Below are 25,126 nucleotides of genomic sequence, written 5' to 3' on the forward strand. Positions count from 1 at the left end.
TAGTTACTCATTACACAAGGTTAATCAGTTCACAAGGTTATATCAAGCACAGTCATGGACAATTTAGTATCTCCAATTCACCTCACTTGCACTCTTTGGACTGTGGGAGGAAACCGGAGCACCCGGAGTAAACCCACGCAGACACGGGGAGAACATGCAAACTCCACACAAAAAGGACCCGGACCGCCCCACCTGGGGATCGAACCCAGGACCTTCTTGCTGTGAGGTGACAGTGCTACCCACTTAGCCACCGTGCCGCCCCCCCATGGGTTTAATGGGTTAGGATATCCAACAAACCATAAAAAATAATAATACAAGTCATTTGACTTGATATGATGCACATTTTAACCAGGGTCCAGACCCTCCAGGAACAGAAACGTCATAACAAACATTTTACATGTATACAAATTTTAGGTAAATTAGCATTTAAGAACATGAGTCAACCCCCATAGTAGTAATAATTGACGGTTTTCTTTCTTTATTTTGTAAGTGAATTTAATGTTTTGAGATAATGACAATGTATAATTTCAGGATTTTTACATACCCCATAGGTTGGCAGGGTAAAGATTAACCAGAATTACTCTTAACATAACCTGTGTTCCATATAAAAAGGCAGTCAGTGAATATTGTTTTTTTTCTTTGACAGGTTGAAATACGCAACCGACGGATTACAACGCAGGTAAGGTATGACCCTCCTGCATCATCACAATGACATCTATTTGCCAAACACTTTGTAAAATCAGCAAGCATTGTACAGAATACTTTCACGTTGTTAGCTAGCATAGTTAACAGGAAAACTGAACCTTGACCTCCTGAGGTTCATGGAAACCTTAAACAAAATATATCTTCCTACATCCATTTACAAGACTTTAGAAGTATTCTTTTTTTATGGACTTCATAAAGGGCTCTTTTTCAGCCCCATCTCTAACCTACATGGGACAGAGTGTTAAAGATTGACACGCATATGGTTCAGTTGAAGTGAATGGACAGATTTAAATGTTCTCTGTTTTGATTGCCTGGAGGGGCATAGTTGAAAGACCATTTTGGTCCCATAATGACACATTGGCTGGGTTTCTCCTATCATTCTTTCTTACATTAACTAAAATAAATATGCAGAAAGTTCATTAACTAAATTATTTTTTTTAATGTGTTTATGTAGTCATTTATTATAATCACAGTTTGAAGCCTGAAGGGCGTGACTTATTGAGTTCACAGTAGCTAATGCATTGAAGACAATCCACAAACACAGAAATCCAGGTGCCTGGGAACTTGTTGCTGTATTACCCACTTTACCTGCTGAACAACTGTTATCTTTACATTAACATAGAGTTAATGTAAGTATTACCTACCTTATACAGAAAGATAGAAAATATACTGATCAGCCGTAACATTAAAACCACCTCCTTGTTTCTGCACTCACTGTCCATTTTATCGGCTCCACTTACCATATAAAAGCACTTTGTAGTTCTACAATTACTGACTGTAGTCCATTTGTTTCTCTGCATGCTTTGTTAGCCCCCTTTCACCCTGTTCTTCAATGGTCAGGACTCTCCACAGGACCACTACAGAGCAGGTATTATTTAGGTGGTGGAACATTCTCAGCACTGACATGGTGGTGGTGTGTTAGTGTGTGTTGTGCTGGTATGAGTGGATAAGACACAGCAGCGCTGCTGGAGTTTTTATACACCTCACGGTCACTGCTGGACTGAGAATAGTCCACCAACCAAAAAATATCCAGCCAACAGCACCCCGTGGGCAGCGTCCTGTGACTGCTGATGAAGGTCTAGAAGATGACCAACTCAAACAGCAGCAATAGATGAGCGATCATCTCTGACTTTACATCTACAAGGTGGACCAACTAGGTAGGAGTGTCTAATAGAGTGGACAGTGAGTGGACACAGTATTTAAAAACTCCAGCAGCGCAGCACAACACATACTTACACACCACCACCATGTCATTGTTACTGCAGTGCTGAGAATGATCCATCACCTAAATAATAAGAAGAACAGGTTGAAAGCAGGCTAAAAGTGTGCAGAGAAACAGACTACAGTCAGTAATTGTAGAATTACAGTGTGCTTCTATATGGTAAGTGGAGCTGATAAAATGGACAGTGAGTGTAAAAAGAAGGAGGTGGTTTTAATGTTATGGCTGATCAGTGTATAATCTTACCCATTACCCTTTCTAACATGTCTACATGAGGGTAAAGTGTGAGAGAGATCCGCTCTTGGTTAAAATAAAGCATTAGCGGTTGGAAATGAGATGAAATCACAGATACCATTAATTAAACAATGAGTTCTTTGTTAGTTAACGGATTGTCATTGGAATTCCTAACAGGCTGCATTGCTTATAGAGGAATTATGGTTATACTCCGTATCCTGGCTTTGTTGTTTTCCCTATTCTAGTTTTTGCCTCTAAGTAGTGTTGTAGGAAATATGTCATTTATTGCAACAGTACTATTGCACAGTGCTACTGCCTAGTGCAGAACGCGTTTATATTGTGTTTACACATAGAACAGCATTGATTAGGAAATAGCATTGCATTGACTGCCTGTTGCATCTTTTGTTCTAATAAATCCCTGTCTGCTGAAATATTAACACATGCTAATTATGTGATTAAACTTACTTCTTTAAATGCAGCTGATGGATTCTGTTTAGACAAAGCCAGTCCAGCCTTTGCCTAGTCACAGTGAATAGCACTGACAGAAATGTCCATTTAACAGCTTACACTGTGATGAGGTGTAGAATAGTGTAAAACAGACTTGTCTACCAAGTTCACGCTCCACACTCTCTCAGTAGCTTTTATTGCACTCTTTTTAACATAGCATTAAAGCTTAATGTCTTAATATTTGATATGGTCCTGGAACCTGCTGCCTACTAACTAAATATTTACCATTGTGTCTTAATGAGCAGTAGCACTGGATTCGGCAGCTGTGAGAACCAGCCGTAGCCAGGACAATGAGGCTGCGCTGGTCCAAGAAGTTGGCTATTTTGTCAAAGGCCGGCCTCTTTTTCTGTATCTTGTGGCTCTTCTACCTTTTCTTGTTTGGCTCGTCCGGCACACCTCCTTCCAAGGACGACAGCAAACAAAGCGTTCAGGAGCGGCGCTCCTTCGAGCAAAAGGAAGATGACCCAGAGAGTCTTCTGAGACCCATTTACGTGAAATCCGCACCTGACCCGAATGCACCCGGAGAGTGGGGCAGAGCCACTCGTCTAAGCCTCACCGCAGAGGAGAAAAAGCAGGAGCAGGACAGCATTGAGCGCTATGCCATCAACATCTTTGCCAGTGATAAGATATCCCTCCATCGACACATTCAGGATAACAGAATGCACGAGTGAGTTCACCTTTTCCTAAATGTCTAACTGAATACAATACATTTATAGAGATACACAAAGTGCACTCACATATTTCATTCAAAACAAAATTCTGTTTATGTATGCAAACTGATCAAATTTTACCCATGCCTTCTTATTTTCGAACATTTGCAAACATAATATGATAGGTGGGTGTCCTGTCCGGGGTGTTACAGTATTGTGACTAGTAATTTTAAGGAAACCGGACGTACTGCAGCCCTGACCAGGATGAGGCAGTAGTAAAAAATGACATTACCTGCTGCCTTACTGTGCCATCCTGGCTCAAGTTATTATGAACAGAAATAGCACAATTGCAGCTAGTTTTTATTAAAAAAACATTGAACAGAGTAAACCAACATTAAATGCAGCCTTCATCTTAATAAAGAAAGAACGTTATCCACTATAACAAGGCTGACAGGCACTCAGGTGACACAGCGGTAAATTACTGTAGCCCACTACTGCTGTGATCCAGGGTTTGAATCCCCAGGGGTGCTGTTGGTGGTACGTGTACATACAGCCACACAGCAAAAAGTCCAGTGTTGAATTAACTCCCACAGAGTTGATTTTAACACTTTTTCAGGGTTTATATAGCTCCAGACTCTGCAGAGTTAAATGAACACTTTCAAAATAGTTCAATGTTTAACACCTTGTCAGAGTTCTTGTTTTAACTCATAAAACAGAGTTAAAGTAACTGAGGGAGTACAAACTTGGGCTGAACTTGGATAGTGGTAGCCTAGTGGGTAGAGCTTTGGGCTATCAACTGGAAGATTGGTGGCTCAAATCCAGGCTCTGCTATGCAACCACTGTTGGGTTCTATTTAAAAATAACACTGCTCTGAGTTATATTTTACTATTTCAGTAGTGTTCATTTAACTTCCTAAATTATTCTTCTAATAATACAAAGAATTAATTCCAATACACCAAAAATTTTTCAAAAATAACATTTCTTTTTCCTGGTGGTGGCGGTTGAAGATGCAAAAGCAACAACAGGCCATTTGTTCGTCATAGGCTGAAGACAAAGTCACAATCAAATAATGGAAAATTCATCAAATGTAATACTTTTACACAGAGGTGTTAAGTTTTGAAATGTCTATCTAGTGGTCATATTTTCCATTAAATTAGATAAACAAGATAAACAAAACAGAGAACAAACTAAATCTTAAACTCTACAATAATTAATGCATGAATTAATGCAAAAAAAGACTGCAATTATTAGATTAGATTCAACTTTGTCATTGTGCAGAGTACAAGTACAGAGCCAACAAAATGCAGGAGCATCTAACCAGAAGATAGAGATTATTTACATATAACAGTTAAAGTGCAGTAGTGTCCAGATAAGTAACAATGAAGAGACATATATTAAGAACAGTAAACAGACAATGACTGTCCAGTGTATAAACTAGTCTGTAATTACAAAGTTATGAAAGGTGAAAATTATAGCAAATGCATTAAAACACGCATAACACACATGTCGAGTCAAGATCACTTCCTGGTGAACTTTCTGCTGACTGCAACATGTAATGCAGCTCTGGTGTTGAAGTGAGCCTCTTGGCCTCTTTTATGATATTTGGCTTGAAGAACGCATTCCGTCTAGTCATCAAAACAGAAGAGTCTTGATCAGCCTTTAATAAAGAATTAATTTAAATAATTAAATAATACTAGTTGTACTACTACATTAAATGCTTAATTTCAACCCAGTATAAACATCATTCCAAACTTACCAATCCTTTTGTATCCAGAAATCTTGGAAAGGTGGAAAGAATATCAGCACTTCTGCCTGGATCATTAACAAATTTCTGGCGGTGCTAAAAAAATCTCCCTCATCATCTTCTCAGATTCTCATTTAATCTGAAAAGAGATTAAATATCTCATTTAAATGTATGCAATTGCCATGCAGTTATTTGGCACAAATAAAACGAATATGGAACACATACCCATGATTATCAATCATATGAACCACCAATGTTAACCATTTGCCCAGAATAATCATTAAAAAAAGAACACAAACAACCACAGTACACAGTTCCCCAGCAGGCAGGGAGAAAACAAGTCATTTAGCTTGCTAACCTAGCTGACTAGACGGCTAAACACGCAAACAAAAAAAATCACACAGGACCAAAAGCAGCTGATGTAACTTAAGTGGCAGCAATCAGCTGCAGTCAATCTGTGCAGCGTTCTTACACCAGAAACTTTCTCTCACTCTCTCACACACATCCTTCAGTACACCTGTGTTTTATACTGACTATATCATCATCAATGCATACTTTCATTAAGACTGAATTAATTACACTTACCATGTAAACTTCAGAGGAGGAAAATGGTGCCGTCGTCTCCCCTTCTCCAACCGAAGAAGTAAAATGCATGGGTGGAGTTTAATTACATCTAAATGCATGGGTGGAGTTTAATTACATCTAAATGCATGGGCGGAGTTTAAATTAATCTAAGTTAGGTTAACACCGATCCAATCAACTCTGCCAAATAACTCCAACACTGAACACAATTTAAACCCGAATGTGTTAAAATGACACTTTAAGAGTGAAAATCAACTCTGAAATGTTTAACTCTCAACACTCCAGTTTTTGCTGTGCATGATTGTTTATTGGTGATAGATTGGCGTCCTGGCCTGTGTGTGTCATCTCTTCGTGCCCAGTGATTCTGGGGAAACTGTGACCTTGACCAGCATAAAGTGGTCGTAAAAACATAAAAATTTTATGAAAAATTAAACATGGTTGGCATGTAGTGTAGCGGTAATTTTGCTATCCCACTGGCACTGGAATCCATGGTTTAAATCCCCAGCTGTGCTATAGGCCGGCTGGGCCTTTACATACAGATGTGATTGTCTATTTTGTGTCCAAGGCTCTATGACTGGTGGGTGTCCTGTCCGGGGTGTTACAGCATTGTGCCTAGTAATTTTAAGGAAACCGGATGTACTGCAGCCCTGACCAGGATGAGGCAGTAGTAAAAAATGAAAATGTAAAAAAAGTGGTTGGATGTGTTCTAAAATTGGGCTAAATATACTGTTATTCATTCATTCATTCGTTTTCTTATCCGCTTATCCAATTAGGGTCGCAGGGGGTGCGGGAGCCTATCCCAGCTTTTCAATGGGCGCTAGGCACACAGTAACAACCTGGATGGGATGCCAGTCCATCGCAGGGCAGACACACATACACACACCCATTCACTTACAGGGCAATTCAGTGTCTCCAGTTAACCTGCCTGCATGTTTTTGGACTGTGGGAGGAAACCGGAGGTCCCGGAGGAAACCCACGCAGACACGGGGAGAACATGCAAACTCCGCACAGAAAGGACCCGGACCGCCCCGCCTGGGGATCAAACCCAGGACCTTCTTGCTGTGAGGCAACAGTGCTACCCACTAAGCCTCCGCGGCACCAAATATACTGTTTTATTTTGTTGAAATACTATTTGACTGACTAATTGCAAAAATGTACAAAATACTGTGAATTATAGCGTATGGTTAGAAGTATGTGGTCAACCAATCATGAGCTCATTGGACATCCTGTTCCACAAGAATGCCTATTACTGTGACGTATAAGGGGTGTCAGAGTTATGGAATGGCTTTCCATAGAAGTCGCCAGACTAAAAATTTGGGTGTGCAGTAGCCATTTTACTAGCCCATCAAAACTACTGCTGACCAATTTGACAGATAAACAATAACAAACCCATGCATTTATTTTTTCTGGCATAAACTTCTGACTAAAAGACTGAAGAATTAACCCTATTGCAGCACCACATAGACATCTAAGAAATTAAATTCTAGCTCAATTGTAATAAAATTATCTTGTTTCAACACTTAATTAAAAAATGAAATAATTGTTTCAACAAATAGTTTTGGAAGGTACATGTAATTTTACTTGCAAATAGAGGGGAAAGCTGCTTGTTTGTTACACAGAAATTATTAAACTCAAGCGGAAAAAACACTTCCTTTCTGTTAGACCACAGTGCATTTACTCTGACTGTGGCTGGGCTGAGAAAATACATCAATAATTAGGAGGAAGTATTTTCAAGCAGTGTGAAAACTTTTCATGCCTGATGCAAAATAGGTTATGTCTTTAAATAAGTGCTCAGATAAAGCAGTTGAATATTTGGGAACATGGACCAGAAAGTAGCCTATGTCTCATGTAGCATATGTACTTGGTTTTATTTATTTATCTGTTTATTTTATTTATTTTCATCAACCACTTAATTGTGGTTAGGGCCGTGGCAGTCAAATTCCACTGGGGAAAAACTAATTGACATAGTTTGGAAAAGTACGTGAACATTTACACTTCAATGTCAGGACAAAAACCATGCTGTGGATCGTCCTAAACAAAATGTGGTAAGGCATAGCTCAGGGTAAGGATATAAAATGCAGCTGCTCGCCTGGTTTTCAACCAATTTAAATGCTGCCACATCACCCCACTGCTGCGTTCTCTTCACTGGCTTCCTGTAGCTGCCGGATCAAGGCTCTTTTCTGTACTAGAACCCAAGTGGTGGAACGAACTTCCTCTGTCTCTCCGACGTTTCCAGACAGGGAAATGTTTACTGTGGAAGCACTACTGTCTCTACAGTGAAACATGTTTCTGGAAGCAGTAGGGACAGGGAGCCTAGTAGGAACTTAGGAATGGATGAATGCAGCAAAAGTACTGAGCCTTCTTGAAGAAAACCTTCAAGGCACATACAAACTTAGACTGGGATGACAGTTCATCTTTTAACAGCCAAAACAACACTGGAGTGGCTTTGGGCCAAGTCTTTCAATGCTATTGAGTGGCTTAGGCAAAAGACAGGTTTAAATCCCATCAGGCATTTGTTGAAAAAACATAAGATTGACAGACTCTTGTCATAAAATCTGTCAGAACTTAAGAGCTGACATGAATAGTGGGATAACCTGCCCAAATCCAGGTATGCAAAGGTTGTTGAGACATATTTTGAAGACTTCCAGCTGTGATTGCTGCAAAGGTATTAAAGGATCTTATTATTTTTGATTTTCCAGTGTTAGATTTTTGGCAAAGTTTGCACTTATAGCAAATTTAATATTAATAATGAATCAATAATAGTTCTGACGATGGTGCACCTAGGGGTTAATCCAGAAATGCTTTATTTGTGAGTTGGCAGGTTTGTATTAGTGCATTGGGACAGATTTATATGGTAAGCTGCACAGCTACACGATCACATCTCAAAAACATTTTGAGCTATTAAATTTACTGGGTTTTTTTTATTGTTTAAAACCACCTTGTTTTTTATGAGCCTGCCCATGAACTTTCCACATCTTCACCTCCCACATTTCCTGGTGAGACCAGCTAAGTCAGCTTGGTTTAAAATTGTATTGCTTGCCATGTCTATAATTAAACACAGAATAAGTGGTTCAACTAGTTTGGCCTTCTAATCTTCACTCCCATGGGTTTCCCGTAAACTCAACACATCAACATTTGCCTGACATAATAAAATGTTGCTTCTTCTCCTGAAATCACATTGTGGCAGTAAAGAGGAGCCATAAACAAAATGGTTTACTTTACTACTGTTCAGCCTGTTAGTGCCTTCTAAAGATGTGCTTTTCTAAACCTCCTAAATATCTTGTTTATTACATTAAAATATTGGCACCCTGTTTCAAAATCATTTTGGGTTGCTGCTGTTGCCGTATTTCTTTTCTAGAACATTTGTTGTGATGAGTAATCCTTAAAGAAAACATAGCTACTTGAGATTCAGGGTTTCTTGTTTAGCAAAGACTCTGTTCTTGTAGTAGTGATTTTGGAGTGAGTCCAGTAGCAGTCAAAGAAACACAAGCTGTCACCTTCTATTTAGTTAACTCTCATGCAGAGTTACTTTCTCAGCCCCAGCTACCACTGCCATTCTCACACACTATTTTCTGCTCCCCAGGCTCCTGTGAGAACAGGTCTGGCATGTCTAACCGTTGTGCTAAGAGCCTTTAATGTTATTCAAATAATGTTTTTAAATGAGCAGTTCTAATTTTAATCAGCATTTAAACATACAAATCTAAGCAAATAAATCCTTTTTACCTTCATGTGCAATTTGTGTTAGAATTTGAATGGTTAAAAGAAGCCACTTTTGTCGCCCTATCTGAATTTTGCCGCCTCTGCTGTTGATGGAAATGGTGGTTTAGCTATAAATTAAGGCCAAGTATAGTAATTCAATGAGACCAGTTTCGAAAGACAGTAACATTGACCAGTCATCTTCCCTCTAAATAGGTGGACTTTGTTATCACTAACTTTATGACTATATGTTTTATTATGGCCGCTGATGACATTGTTTGTGTAATGTGAAGGTTTATTTGAGTAAAAGGCCATTAGGCAGATTTAGTGGTCTTGCTAAATAATAATTATTTATTATAACTAAAATAATAAATAATTATTATGCCAATGTGCCTATTACTATGACTGCTTGGCTTTATGCTTGCTGCGATGATTTAAAGGCTTCTTTTGGATACATTTTGTTAGTTTTATGTAGTAGGGTGACTTTCATGTGTTTTGAACCCTGTCCTGTTGTCTCCATATTCCTCTGAAGTGCACACAGAGCTTGTGTGACGTGATTATTTGTAAGGAGGATTTGCATTTTGCTTAAGAAAGCAAACCTGTCTGTGCTGTTTGCTCGTTGTATTTCTAATGCTGAGAGGACACAGTAAACAAGGCTGGGTTTTTTTCCAAATGAGGAAAGGCATTTCTGATTAATGCAATATACATCCTCACTATTTGACAGTTTTAGACATTTTTGTTTCGTAACCCCTACAAATTTGTACCTCCAATTTGAGAACCACTGTGTTATTAGATTAGTAATGTTACTAATACACATCAACAAAAGAAAACGCTGTATAACAGTTCTGTGTAATCATAAATGTATACAAACATCAAGGGATGAATCATTTGAATATTATACTACACATTCCCAAGCTACTGTACATTGATTCAGCATTTAAAAAGTGTGTTGAAGTGTGTATACATTGTTGACCTGTGCCAAGTATAGTGCTCGTGATCATGTATGCTCCCTGATCAGCTGCAGATGTAACAAGAACAAGAAGCCGTTAATTAGGCAATTCATTAATTTAATATAAATAAAGCAAATTTTAAGAGAAGTTTTTTTTAAAATTCTATTTACATTGTCTGTTTGATTCTCCACATGCTTTCTGCTGCTGTGTTACACATGTGGTAATACTTACCTCTAGGTGTACTATCGCTTATTACAGGTGTTACAACAGTGAATTGCTGTTAATGTGCCAAATGTTTTATCCACGGCCTTTATTCTCAGTCCATCACTCACTGTGCTGCCAGACTTGGGTCGTTTTGTTTATCCTTCACAAAATGGTGAAGGCTTAGGCCTTATTAAATGCAGTAGTTGGTGCTATAATGCACAATGATGTACACATACACTGAAGGAGAACATTTATATTCCTGACAGTTTTGTTTTCCTTTAACAGAAATGGTGTGACTCATTAGTTCAGCATTCAGTTAAGAGCTAGGAGATTTAATTTTTGCAAGACAAACAAAGAGACATATTTGGCATATTGTATCCAGCATAATGAAGCCCTATTACTATGTATCTGATAGAACTTATCTAAAAGATGTAAAAATGGTCATAAATAACTCCAGAACTACCAGAAAAGGCACAGGTACATTTTGTCACGTGGGAGAGAAAGGACTCAAACGCGGAGGTTTAAATAAATAAAAGTTTATTTATAAACAGAAAAACACAGAACATCACACACAAGACAGAACTCAAAAACAAACATAAGGAACCCCGATGGACTTTAGCTGGGGAATGCAGGCAGCAACAAAAAGAAAAGAAGAAAACTAAAAGACGCTGGGCGCGAACCCCGGCCGCTCGGGTGAGAGCCGGGCGCGTAACCAGCGCGCTGCTGCAGCGGGGGAAAGCAGATGACTTCATGCGCTTAAGGCGCTACAATTATTTTTGGCTACAAAGCCTCGAAATCGCCTCAGGCGCAGTTCGAGGTAACAGACGGCTCCGTTATCAGCCGCAGCTAGAGCCAATCTGTTAAAGCACACGAAAAGGGTGCAGATTCGAACCGGGTGAGCTGGCAGAACGGCCACGCGCTTGGCGGTGTCGCCACCCAGCGGTTGCAGAATCCCAGACTACATGTTTTGAGCTACAAAGCCCCGAAATCGCCTCAGGCGCAGTTCGGGGTAACAGACGGCTCCTTCATCAGCCGCAGCTAGAGCCAATCTGTTAAAGCACACAAAAGGGTGCGGATTCGAACCGGGGAGGCTGGCAGGACAGCCGCGCACTTAGCGGTGTCGCCACCCAGCGGTTGCTGAATCCCAGAATAATTATTTTTAAGCTACCGAAAACCCCGAAATCGCCACTGGCGAAGTTCGGGGGACACAGAGGGCTCCGTCATCAGCCGCAGCTAGAGCCACCCTGTTATGAGAACTGAGTAAAGAAAACCGGTTAACAAAACAGTTACCCAAGCTCCTAGTGCGGATTCGAACCGGGGGTGCTGGCAGACCAACCGAGTGTCTTACCGAGACGCCACCCACCGGCTGCCGAATACCACAGCTAGAGTAGCTAGGTACACATTAGCGGGGAGAGGACCAGCGCCGTGTCGCGGGGCTGGCTTCACCCGCTAATGCTAAATGCTAACGGGTAAAATAAAAACAGTACGAGGACTGCACGACATCGCACCACGCTACTTCTAAGAAGGTAAAAGAAAAGCTAATTACCTCAACCTTGCAGTCTACACACCCTGATGGCCTAATGCCACCGGGGGTACCTCTAAAACTACAAAAGAAGCGTGGGGGAGCCGTCAGCAGTCCCCACGGACACCGCAGTGCCCAAAACAAAAGGAGCAAACAAGACAAAAGGTGCGACACCTGCAGCCAGGCGGCGTGCCCTTAAATAAGGGAGCCGCAGCTGCAGGTCGTTCACCCTAACGAGCTGGCCTCTTATTAAAGGCCTAGCTCTGTACTGCTCTGTAAGGCCTGTGACGTCAGGGAAGAGTGGTAAGTCCCACAAACGCCACAGAACCATTACAGTACCCCCTCCTTAAAGGGACCTCTCCTGAGGTCCCTAGCCAGCGGTCCAGTTCCCCCAGGTTGCTACTGGCAACCGGGGGATTCCCCCAGGTTGCTATAAGCAACCAGGGAGTGCCCCCCCAAAAAAATTATTGGGAGAGAATGGGGGTCCTCCACTGAGTCCAGAAATGGTCGCACCTTTCTGTCACGTGGGAGAGAAAGGACTCAAACGCGGAGGTTTAAATAAATAAAAGTTTATTTATAAACAGAAAAACACAGAACATCACACACAAGACAGAACTCAAAAACAAACATAAGGAACCCCGATGGACTTTAGCTGGGGAATGCAGGCAGCAACAAAAAGAAAAGAAGAAAACTAAAAGACGCTGGGCGCGAACCCCGGCCGCTCGGGTGAGAGCCGGGCGCGTAACCAGCGCGCTGCTGCAGCGGGGGAAAGCAGATGACTTCATGCGCTTAAGGCGCTACAATTATTTTTGGCTACAAAGCCTCGAAATCGCCTCAGGCGCAGTTCGAGGTAACAGACGGCTCCGTTATCAGCCGCAGCTAGAGCCAATCTGTTAAAGCACACGAAAAGGGTGCAGATTCGAACCGGGTGAGCTGGCAGAACGGCCACGCGCTTGGCGGTGTCGCCACCCAGCGGTTGCAGAATCCCAGACTACATGTTTTGAGCTACAAAGCCCCGAAATCGCCTCAGGCGCAGTTCGGGGTAACAGACGGCTCCTTCATCAGCCGCAGCTAGAGCCAATCTGTTAAAGCACACAAAAGGGTGCGGATTCGAACCGGGGAGGCTGGCAGGACAGCCGCGCACTTAGCGGTGTCGCCACCCAGCGGTTGCTGAATCCCAGAATAATTATTTTTAAGCTACCGAAAACCCCGAAATCGCCACTGGCGAAGTTCGGGGGACACAGAGGGCTCCGTCATCAGCCGCAGCTAGAGCCACCCTGTTATGAGAACTGAGTAAAGAATATTGGTTAACAAAACAGTTACCCAAGCTCCTAGTGCGGATTCGAACCGGGGGTGCTGGCAGACCAACCGAGTGTCTTACCGAGACGCCACCCACCGGCTGCCGAATACCACAGCTAGAGTAGCTAGGTACACATTAGCGGGGAGAGGACCAGCGCCGTGTCGCGGGGCTGGCTTCACCCGCTAATGCTAAATGCTAACGGGTAAAATAAAAACAGTACGAGGACTGCACGACATCGCACCACGCTACTTCTAAGAAGGTAAAAGAAAAGCTAATTACCTCAACCTTGCAGTCTACACACCCTGATGGCCTAATGCCACCGGGGGTACCTCTAAAACTACAAAAGAAGCGTGGGGGAGCCGTCAGCTGTCCCCACGGACACCGCAGTGCCCAAAACAAAAGGAGCAAACAAGACAAAAGGTGCGACACCTGCAGCCAGGCGGCGTGCCCTTAAATAAGGGAGCCGCAGCTGCAGGTCGTTCACCCTAACGAGCTGGCCTCTTATTAAAGGCCTAGCTCTGTACTGCTCTGTAAGGCCTGTGACGTCAGGGAAGAGTGGTAAGTCCCACAAACGCCACAGAACCATTACACATTTAAGCTGTTTACGCTAACACAAAAGCATTTTCAGAAAGTGAGAATGAAGAAGCAATGAAATATAAACAGTCACTTAATTGGCTTATATTATTTGGGCTTTTTCTTACAAATGGCTTTGGTGGTGGATTTTTAAACTTTTTGCCATTATCCAACATGGTTCCTTAACAATGGTCATACTATTTATTGCAGTTAATGATAAACAATGTTATTAATAATAAACCTGGGTGCATAATATGTAGAATTTTATAACCTGGCAATTAATTGCGGTCATCACAAATAAAAACAACTATTTCAAGGTAAATGTGTTTAGTTTTTGCTTGAGGAATATGCTAATCACATGCCATTGTATATTGACAGATGTAGAAGCAAGAAATACAATATCCATCGTCTTCCTACCACATCTGTAATTATAGCCTTTTACAACGAGGCCTGGTCCACCCTGCTGAGAACCATTCACAGTGTACTGGAGACCACACCAGCTGTCCTGCTAAAAGAGGTCATCCTCATTGATGATTTCAGTGACAAAGGTAAGCAGGAAAATGTATGTTTTGTTTTAGATCCAAAACTGTCTGTTCTGATCTTAAATTAAAATGGTACACTTATTTTATTTTTGTTCATTTAGTATGCCTAAACTGCATTCATGTCATTTTCATTTCATATTCATATTTTAAAACCACTTTATTCTGGTCATGGCACAGGGGATCTGGTTTTGCCAGATGCCCCTTCTAATACAACCCACCGAGCAGGTTTAGAGTTATTTGAGAGGTTGAATATTTCTGATTTCAACTGTATGTCCACATAGGTTTCTTCTTATTGGTTTCCTCTTGACTGCCAAATCATGGCAGCAGAAATATTGGCTGCTCTGAAATGCCTCTGGGTAGGAATGAGTAATGGTGTGATGCTATGTAATGGACTGGCGCCCTGTCCAGAGTATTTTCTGTCCAGAGTGTATTGTATTCTTGCACCGCAACTGTGAACAAGATAAAGTGGTTTCTAAATAAATACATAAATAAATGAATTGGTAAACAAGACAAAAAAGACTCTAATAAAGCTCTTCATTCTGTCCTGGTTGAAAGGTTACCTGAAGTCACAGCTGGAAGCATACATTAGTAACCTACAGCGTGTGCGTCTCATCCGCACCAAAAAAAGAGAAGGGCTGGTCCGAGCTCGGCTCATTGGTGCCACCTTCGCCACTGGAGATGTGCTAACCTTCCTGGACTGCCACTGTGAGTGTGTGCCTGGCTGGATCGAACCTCTTCTAGACAGGTATATTTATTGGGTTTACCAACATGTTCTTAGGTCTAAGGTTTTGTATTTCAGTTTCTGGAAAAAGTGTTTAAATGATTTGTGATAGTAATGGGCCTGCCTGCTGTGGAGATCGGCAGTGGGCTCGAATCACAGATTCATGTCTGTCTGTTTTGCCACTTATGGCTGACAGGAGGCATATAGGAACAGATTACTGTCTGTGGTGGTCTCTGTAATCAGTCTCTGCTTCTGATCAGCAGTGATGTGTTGCACCTTGCATTTTTATGGCGTGTGTGCCTCAGTGACACGGCCATGCTTTGAAAGGCCAGTATCTTTTGTTTCAACCTGACTCAGATGTTGGCAGATATTTGATCTGGGTGCAGGTTGTCAGTAATATAGTGGCTGCTCCGCTCCTTTTGATTGGCCAGCTGGCACATAAAGAGCTCATCTTTTTTTCTCTCCTTTCCAATAAAACACACTGGTGGATCGAGTAGCTGTAAGTGAGTGTTGTAGTTTTTAGACCTTTTCTTTAATCTTATTATTTTTCCACCACACTACTTTCCTCTGTGGTTGTGTGTTTTGGGGGTATGTTGCTCTTTTTGTTTCTTTAATTTCTGTTATTTTGTAGTTTCATTTTTGTTTCTGGCACTTTAGCCAGATTATTGTTCTTTCTTGGTTAAGCATCTTGCATATTGGGTTCATTCTCCCCAGTTTTGCAGGTACAGGCTATACCTGCCACCTCATTGCTGAGGCGTGTTCCGTCCCCTTACATTTTTTCTGATGGCTGTAATTATAGCAGACCACGCAGACGTCCGGTCTCCTCCTTTGCTACACAGTATACTGGCTAAAACTCAATAGTGCAGAAGTGCCTACAGAGCTTACTCAGAATAATGTTGGATACCAGCCAGAGAAAATAAACATCAAACAGTTACTGACAGTTTGTGTACTGCTCATACAACATATGTTCAGATAACAGGATGAGTATTCACCATCTTTGCTGTATATCACATCCTTGTAGTGCTGTTTAGACACAGTAACAGTGTCTAAAGGTTACTGATAAGGTTACATCCGGCTGATGGTAGCATTGCTTTATGTTTGTTTTCAGCTACACCCATTGCTAACAGGAGTATAATTTTTATTAAATGCATTTTCCCACAACTATTCTTTAAATGTAGTTGTATCAAATTACCTGATCAAATTTGGTGCAGACCTCTGCTGCAGACCTCTGCTTCTGACCAAGAAAAGTCGTGACTAAAACACACCCTCTCCGACATGTGTGCAGTGGACGACTGCTTCTTTTCATGTGCACAAGGCCGGTTTAATTGGAGTTTGGTATCGCATACAGAGAGTTTCGCACTGATCTCCATTATCCCCCGTCTCTGTGCAGGCGCCATCAAACAACCAGCAGACAAGCAAATTATTGTCTGTATAGCAGCAGAACTGAGATTCGAAATGGTTGAGATGGTCAAAGCCCTGCGATGGATTGGGGCCCTGTTTGGGGTATATTGCTGCCTTGTGCCCAGTGTTTCAAGGAAAACTGGTCCCACTGTGACCCTCACCAGGATAAAGTGGTAGTAAAAATGAAAATAATATGAAAGCTTTGTGAAACAGATTGGGAAAAGTCTAAAATGACTACACCCTTGGACACAAATCGAGTTCCATAAGTATATTTACGATTTTGACTCCTGGCAAACACATGGATAGTGTTTCTCCAGAACATCCTGTCTTCTATTTGGGTCTTCAGGCTTCTTAATGGTTATTTATTGTTCCTCTAATTGTGCTTATCCATCTTTTTACTGTCTGTCCTCTTCGTCTTTTACCTTTTAATCTTCCACTGAACAGGTTCTTCTCACAATGTGTTTAAAACAATAGAGCTTCAGTTTGGTTAATTGGGCTCTGAGTGAGAGATTAGGTTTGATTTAGTCGAGATTCTATTTTGTTTTCTTTACCTTTCAAGGCAACCTTAAAGATCCTCTCCAGCACCAAAGTTCAAAGGTATTGATTTTCTTTCTGTCCCGCTTTTTTTTTTTTTTTTTTTTTTTTTTTTTTTTTTTTTTTTTTTTTAAACTAGACAGCTTCTTTACCCATAAAGAACCACAGAGGAGACCACAGTCTGGACAATTCTGCCCTTTATGAGAGACAAAGATCTTTTCCAGTTCATTCTTGTTCTGGCAAATCCCAGTCTGTGTCATATTTCCTGACTGCTGGATCAGTTCATAATTTATCCAAATAGATCTCCACCACTTCTCTATTAATAGTAATTGGTCATTCTTAAGTTCTACCTTTTCACTTTCTTTATAAGGGCTTTCGGGTGTTCATGATTGTCTGCTATGGGTGTTGTGTCATCTGCATTTGAAAGGTTGCTGATATTTTCTCCATCAATCATAAACCATTAATCATCTTTCTCTAGTGTGTCTTTCCTCATTATATATTCAGCGTACAGTGAACAGGAATGACAATACAGCATTGTCTAACTCATTTTATTTGATACCAGTTTTTTTTTTTATTTGAACCATTTTCTGTAATGACTGTGGTTTGTTTGACTGCAGTTGGAAAACATTAAACCCTGAATTAATTTTTCTTTTTGACTTAGTAATTTTAACCCTTTAATGATGTGTTCAACTATTTGGTTCAGCTTACTTTGAGTCTAAAAACTTGGGTCAAAATAAGCTGTATGTAAATAATCTTGTTTGGGCCATATCTACTCCTTGGTTGATGTATTAAAAATAGTGGTTAATGGTTTTAAGAAAACAGCCCTTCAAACCTATGTGTCAGCTTGTGCTTGCATCTAAAAAAATCATCCATGAATCATCCATGAATCATCCATCATCTCAACTGTTTGGTGAAAGTTCATTACAAAAATACTATGTGCACTAGTGAAAAAATATTGTTTGTTTGTTGTTGGTAAAGTCCCAAGAAACTAGGAAATGCAAATACATCATTTTAAATGTTATTGTTTTAGTAAAACCATAAAAGGGTGGTTAAAAAAAATCCAAATAAATTTTACTATAACCATAAATTGACATTTTAAGTTTTTTCTGTATTGTTTTAAAATAAATTTTTGCTTTAGTATTTAAGTTTTGGTTGACTTTTTATAGCACATCAGCAATTGCTTGGTAACACACATTGGAAATAATTATCAAATTGTATTGAGAGGCATAGTATTTTGACTTTGGGATGTTTTAAAATAAGACATAATTCCTAAACACATTAGGGATGGTTTTAAAAGTCAAATATTGTTATGTCAGTGGTCCTATTTGTGGGTCTAACTAGAGCAAATCCTGTGACCAAAACCCTTTACAAAGACTAAATATTGACAGGTTACAGTACAATAAAGTAAAACATTTTTAAATAGGACGATTTACTATGACAACCTTACAACATGCTAAACGTTTTCTGAAAGACAGGGAAGGTCTTTATTGTTAGTCCTCTAAGGTTCTGACCCCTAGGTTCTAAATTAGGCTCTGATAAGAAGATTGTTGTTCTGGAAAAAAACCTAATTAAGAATTCAAGGCTGAAATGCATTTGTATTAAATGGCCCCAGGACTTCAGCTTATCCAAACAACACATTTATTCTATTAGAGTAGGTTTGTTTTAGTAGAGTATCCTTACTGTCCCAGATATCCAGAGTTAATTAAAAATAAAAAAGCTTGCTCCACTTAAAACTAAAATTGCTCTTCAGCTTCATGTATTGTATGTTTTTGTGTCTTCTTGCAGGATTGCTGAAAAAGAGAACACTGTAATATGCCCAGTGATTGACACCATTGACTGGAACACATTTGAGTTCTATATGCAGACTGAAGAGCCTATGGTGGGCGGCTTTGATTGGCGTCTCACATTCCAGTGGCATGCTGTGCCCGAGGAGGACCGCAAGAGACGGAAATCCCGAATTGATCCCATTAGGTCAGTGTTTAGTCAGCCTTTCTGAGGAGTGCACCACTTTCTGCATGACATGGAATGAAGTAATCTGAACTGAAAGCAGGAAGGGTCAGACAAAGGTTCTTTTCTCCAGTGACTAACAGACCTTAACATTACTATATGCCTGTTAGTTAATATAGTAACACTGGAATACCTATAAATAGTTTATATTGCCAGTTAACTCCTTGGTTTTGAAAAGACTGGATGCTTTCAGAGGCAGTGTGTAAACTAAGCAGTACTCACCTTTGGCCAGAATGTGCTGATTGATGTCTTTGATATGCTGCCAACATTCTGTGTCTGAACTTTTCGCAGGTCTCCCACCATGGCTGGGGGTTTGTTTGCCGTTAGCAAGGCCTACTTTGAGCATCTGGGCACCTACGACATGGGCATGGAGGTGTGGGGAGGGGAAAATCTGGAGCTTTCCTTCAGGGTAAGATTTTCTAATGTGTTTTACATTGCACTCTACCTTAAAAAAATGGGCATTTTGAGGTAATTGTAATGACTGAACTGTTTGTATTAAGCATATCATTACCCACATCATGAGGGTAAAACAAAGATTTATAATGTATCCCAGATTTCCCTTATTTTATTCTGTTGGCTGCTATCTGGTACACAGACGGGCAACAGTCAGTAATGGTATACCCACAAAGATCATCTGTATAGTAGGTTACAGACTAAACAATTTGTATTTAGCATATCAGCATGTGGGTAAAACAAAGATTGTGGGAGCTTTTCCTTAGGATGTTTTATGCATGTAGAAATACAATCCAGTACAGTATCTTTAGTTGACTTAAAGGAACTGCTGTGTATAATTGATAAACTGTAAATTAGTTAGTATACGATGATGTAAGGGACAGGAGGAAAAGGTGAAATAGCTTAACATAGTAATACTTACTATTAATAAAATTATTTTGACAGTTTCTATCACTGACAGAACTGAAATCATACATATAAACTCTGCTTGTACAGGCTTTACTCCAACCAATCATTGACCATCAACACCCCCATGATGTCTTTTAGCCTTTAACCCTTTCTGCCATGAAAATGGCTTAAGGCTGGCATGGCCTTAAACCCACATCAGCCAACTAACTAAAGAATTTTGAGACAAAATAAAAGGAGATTTAGCACCTTAAACATAAGCTATGCAAAATGTTGGATTGCAAATTGTGCCAAGTAAAGAAAAACCTTAGGAAACATCTTTCAGGGATTTAAGGGAAGACGAGTCCCACTTAAGGACATCTCTTGTTGTGTTGTGACATCCCAGTTTTCTTTGTTAATTTTAACTGGTTGTTGATTACACACTTGTAAATGTATTATATACACATACACATTAGCCATAACATTAAAACCACCTGTTTCTACACTCAGTGTCTGTTTTATCAGCTCCATTTACCAGGAGCACTTTGTAGTTCTACAATTACTGACTGTAGTCTGTCTGTTTCTCTGCATGCTTTGTTTGCCCCCTTACATGCTGTTCCTCAGTGGTCAGGACTCTCCCAGGACCACCACAGGTGGTGGATCATTCTCAGCACTGCAGTGACAATGACATGGTGGTGGTGTGTTAGTGTGTGTTGTGCAGGTATGAGTGGCTCAGACACAGCAGTGCTGCTGGAGTTTTTAAATACCGTGTCCACTCAACTCTATTGGACACTCCTACCTAGTTGGTCTACCTTGTAGTGTCACTGCAGTGCTGAGAATGACCCACCACCCAAATAATACCTGCTCTGTGGTGGACCTGGGAGAGTCCTGACCATTGAAGAACAGCATGACAGGGGGCTAACAAAGCATGCAGAGAAACAGATGGACTACAATCAGTAATTGTAGAACTATGAAATGCTTCTATATGATCAGTGGAGCTGATAAAATGGACAGTGAGTGTAGAAACAAGGAGGTGGTTTTAATGTTATGGCTGATCGGTGTATTTATATGTAATGTTTCCATTTGCCATTTGCAGGTCTGGCAGTGTGGAGGCTCATTGGAGATTCACCCATGTTCTCATGTGGGTCACGTCTTTCCTAAGCATGCGCCATATGCCAGGCCAAAGTTTCTCCAGAACACAGTTCGGGCTGCTGAGGTCTGGATGGACTCATACAAGGAATTGTTTTATAACCGCAATCCTCCTGCTCGTAAGGTAACACTTAATCCTTCTGCTTTGTACATGCACTCCATAAATCTGGAAATTAACTAACTCACTGCCTTAATAGGAGAAGCACTGTATCTCTGGCATCACAGTCTTAGGGGATGTAAAGGGAGTTTAATATCATTTTGGAATCTTGTACGCAAGAATGTAGGCTCTAACATCATGTAAAATTCCTGAAGGATTCCTTCTGCTTGGAACAGGAAGCTATTTTGCATGTACTTAGATGCATCATAGTATTTACATTCTGCGTGTTTTTTGGTAGTGCAAAGTAAACCTGAGAACTTTGAAAAAAACCTAAGCGTGTACAGAGAGTACATACAAAAACTCTTACAGACAGTAGGTGGAGGCCAGGATTAATATCAGGTCCTCAGGGCCCTGGTGCTGAGCGGCACCTACTCTAATAGCTGTGTCACCTTGCCACCCATGCTCAATGTTTTAGAATGCAAATAAAGAATGTAGGCCAAATTTCCCTTATTTTACTTTGTTGGCTGCTATCTGGTACACATATGGGCAACAGTCAGTAACTGTAGTTCATATGTGTAGTAGGTGTAGCTTTTAAAATAATCAATAAATGGCTTTTGTACTACTTTCGGCTGCTCCCTTATTTAGGGGTCACTACAGAGGATCATTTTGGTGCGCATCCCTGTTTTGGCACGATTGTTACACCAGATCCCCCCTCTGACACAACCATTTGATTTAATCTGGGCTTGGGACCGGCACTGAGAGCGCACTGACAAGTACACCTCAGTGACTAGGCTTTTCAGCCATTTCCACCTCAGACATAGCCATCAAGGATGTCCAATTTGCTGATGGCACCTCTGAGATCCTGGGCTACCACATTTTACAGCATAGCGCATAACATTTACATTTTCAGCATTTAGCAGATGCTTTTATCCAAAGCGACTTACATTTGTGACAGTATAAAGTCTAAGTAATTGAGGGTTAAGGGCCTTGCTTGCCCAACAGTGGCAACCTGGCTGTAGTGGGGCTCGAACCGGCAACTCTCTAATTAGTGGTCCAGTACCTTAACCACTAGGCTACAGCTGCCCACATAAAACAAACTATATATATATATATAACAGGCATGAAATATGAATGAAAATAAGTGCTTAGTGAGTGTAGGTCACTTCACTGATATGGTTATTAAAGTCAATACATAGAGCGAGTGGCAGTCCTGCCCTTACCTTTAAGTTTAATGTTGATGTACTGGCAATGGTCACCTTTCAGGAACTACAGTGTAATGTCAACTTATTACATCCTGCTTAAATGTAAACATGTTTTGTAACGGATTTGGGTGTTAACACTCACAGTGCTATCATAAAGTAATAACTTGTGTTAGGTTCAAATATTGACTGTGATCTATCCGTTAAAACATTGTGTTAACTGGCAGAGATCCATCATATCAGGATTTTTTTTGGTAAAAAAATTAACTTTCTTGTTTGGCATTTAAACAAAAAGGTCAGTTAACTGCTACATGTGATGACTGGTGTATGCTGTCTTATAGGAATCATATGGGGACATCTCAGACAGGATTCTGTTACGGGACCGGCTCATGTGCAAGAGCTTCGACTGGTACCTGAAGAATGTCTACCCAGGTCTGCATGTGCCAGAGGATAGACCTGAGTGGCATGGAGCTGTAAGTGGATCTTAAGTGCATTTTCATTAACTGTCAATTTAAAATATTCAATCAAAATACCTAAACGATATGTATTTCAATAACTACTTTTACTGAGGATTTCTAACAAGGTGCAAGCAAACCTGTTACCCTCATACACCATTAAAAAATATATCAACAAGAAACAGGATATGCAGAACAAGTTTAATGTTTATTTAACCACTGTTTAACATGTATTTACTTTTAGAAGTGCTTCTGTATGTACATACAAACGTGCTTCCTCAGTAAACATATCCCTACTTTAATACTGGTAGACAATAGTCTAAGAACAGAATCTGTAAGGAACCCTGTTAGAACAAAACTGTAGGTCAGGGGTGTCAAACTCATTTCACCGAGGGCCACATCAGCATTATTGTGGCCCTCAAAGGGCCGATTGTAACGTATCCTGCTGTGATTGCAGTCTGTTGTTTTTCTTGGAGGCTAAATTCTGCATTTATATTGTCCTCCTTTACCACAGACACGTAATGCCTCATAACACAAGAGACGCACCGTTTTCTCTTCCTGAAGCACAAACTTGTTTTCATTTTCATAAAATTTCCTCCTTCTGCTTAATTTTCTTACTTATCTTCTTGTACATTTTGGGATTATGTGTAAATATTTCTTAACATCATCTACTGGCGGTATGTGTCACTTTGCAGGTCACAAAATCAGCATGCATTTTGAGAGATGCAGTTAATGTAGGCTTTTACAGTGTATTTTAAGACAATTGTTCTGCCCTCACTAATAGTTTATCCCCCTTGCTCAGCTAGACAGACAGACAGCTCTGTTCAGAATACAGTCGGTTTTATTAGCTTCCCAGCTGTGTGATACACTGTGTGCACCAGAATGAAGTAAAAATACAAAAAATAAAACAATAAAGAACTTAATACAGTAAAAGCACACAGCTGTAGACAAGTGTTACATCTGGTACAATATGAGATTTAACCAAACGTAAAATAGCGCTAACGAGTTAGCATTTTGTGTAAAGATACTAATTGCTATAGTAACGTAACAACAGTATTTAATTACGGTAAATTTGTAACTAAAACGCTGTGATATACTCACTAAACATTTACTAACAACTGAGAATATAAACGCCACTACTTACAGATGATGCTTTGGTATTATACTGCAAGATAATTATTTATATTTATTATTATTGTTTACATTACTACCCGCGTTCTTTTGCCGTAAAAGTCACATGGCTTCTCAGCGAAGGTCAAAGTTAGTTGCCATGACTACGATGTCAACAGTTGCCGTTTAAAGGCGCAGGTGTCCCATTAAATTATAAGTGCGTCTCTGTAACGACTCGAACCATCACAACAATCGTACAGTCGTTTAAGCTCTCGCGGGCCACATAAAATGATGTGGCGGGCCGGATCTGGCCTGCGGGTCGTGAGTTTGACACCCCTGCTGTAGGTAGAAGAACAGATTTTTTCTTGAGAGATAGATAAGTGCAGGATAGTTAGTAAAGAAGTGGGTCTCTAGTCATGCTGGATATTGCAAAAGACTCAGCTGTTGGAACAGACGTGAAGTTCATTCCATCACTTGCGTGCTAGTCCAAAGAACAGCCTTAATGCCTATCTTTCTCAATTTCTGATGGGTAAATGGACGGCCATGTGATATGTATGATTTCAGTGCCTATTCCTTTTCTGTCTCTGAATGAAATACTTTTTTGCAAAACCTTTTACAGCTTCTTTTTTAAGTTTATTGTGGGTTTTCTGAAAATATACTGGTCATTAATAATACATACAGCTGCTTATGTAACGCTTTAAGGGCTATGACGGACGAGGGGCGGACACACACGCAGAGATGAGATAAACTAAAGTATATTTATTGATGACAAAAGACAGGTACGACAAGACAAGCTAACAAGACCTAAGCTAAATACTAAATGCTAAACACACAAAGATAAATGTTAAACTAATCTAAACATACATAGACTAAGCTAAACAGACACTGAACAGGGCTACATAAACTTAAACAAAACTACACAAACTAAACAGACAAACAGAACTAAAGTTAATAAACAAAGGCTAATGCACAGAGCTAATACATGGAGCTAACACATGGAGGTTAAACAAACAAAAGGCTAAGTGTAACTACTAGAGACAGAGGCTAAACAGGCTAATGAGCTAAACAGGCTAACTAAACAAACAAACCAAAACAAGGTAAACCAACAAACATACAGAGAAAAGCTATAAAAGAGCTACTATCAAGGAGGTAGTAACAGTTCAGAAACTAGGACAAACAGAACGAGTT

General features: G+C 40.3%; 1 protein-coding gene across 1 annotated transcript in view; it reads left to right on the forward strand.

Moving 5' to 3' along the window:
- The first annotated feature begins 646 nt into the window (after positions 1–646).
- The window catches only part of poc1bl (POC1 centriolar protein homolog B (Chlamydomonas), like), a 31,017-nt gene continuing 6,537 nt past the window's right edge, over positions 647–25,126 (forward strand). Inside the window, exons 1-8 of the mRNA XM_062990700.1 lie at positions 647–679; positions 2,911–3,332; positions 14,265–14,434; positions 14,984–15,173; positions 18,870–19,055; positions 19,383–19,500; positions 21,025–21,201; positions 22,715–22,846. Of these exons, the coding sequence (XP_062846770.1) occupies positions 2,956–3,332; positions 14,265–14,434; positions 14,984–15,173; positions 18,870–19,055; positions 19,383–19,500; positions 21,025–21,201; positions 22,715–22,846 (1,350 nt within the window). The 5' untranslated portion in view covers positions 647–679; positions 2,911–2,955. The remainder of the gene's footprint in view (positions 680–2,910; positions 3,333–14,264; positions 14,435–14,983; positions 15,174–18,869; positions 19,056–19,382; positions 19,501–21,024; positions 21,202–22,714; positions 22,847–25,126) is intronic.

Source organism: Trichomycterus rosablanca, chromosome 2 (genome assembly GCF_030014385.1).
Source record: "Trichomycterus rosablanca isolate fTriRos1 chromosome 2, fTriRos1.hap1, whole genome shotgun sequence".
Taxonomy (NCBI): Eukaryota; Metazoa; Chordata; class Actinopteri; order Siluriformes; family Trichomycteridae; genus Trichomycterus; species Trichomycterus rosablanca.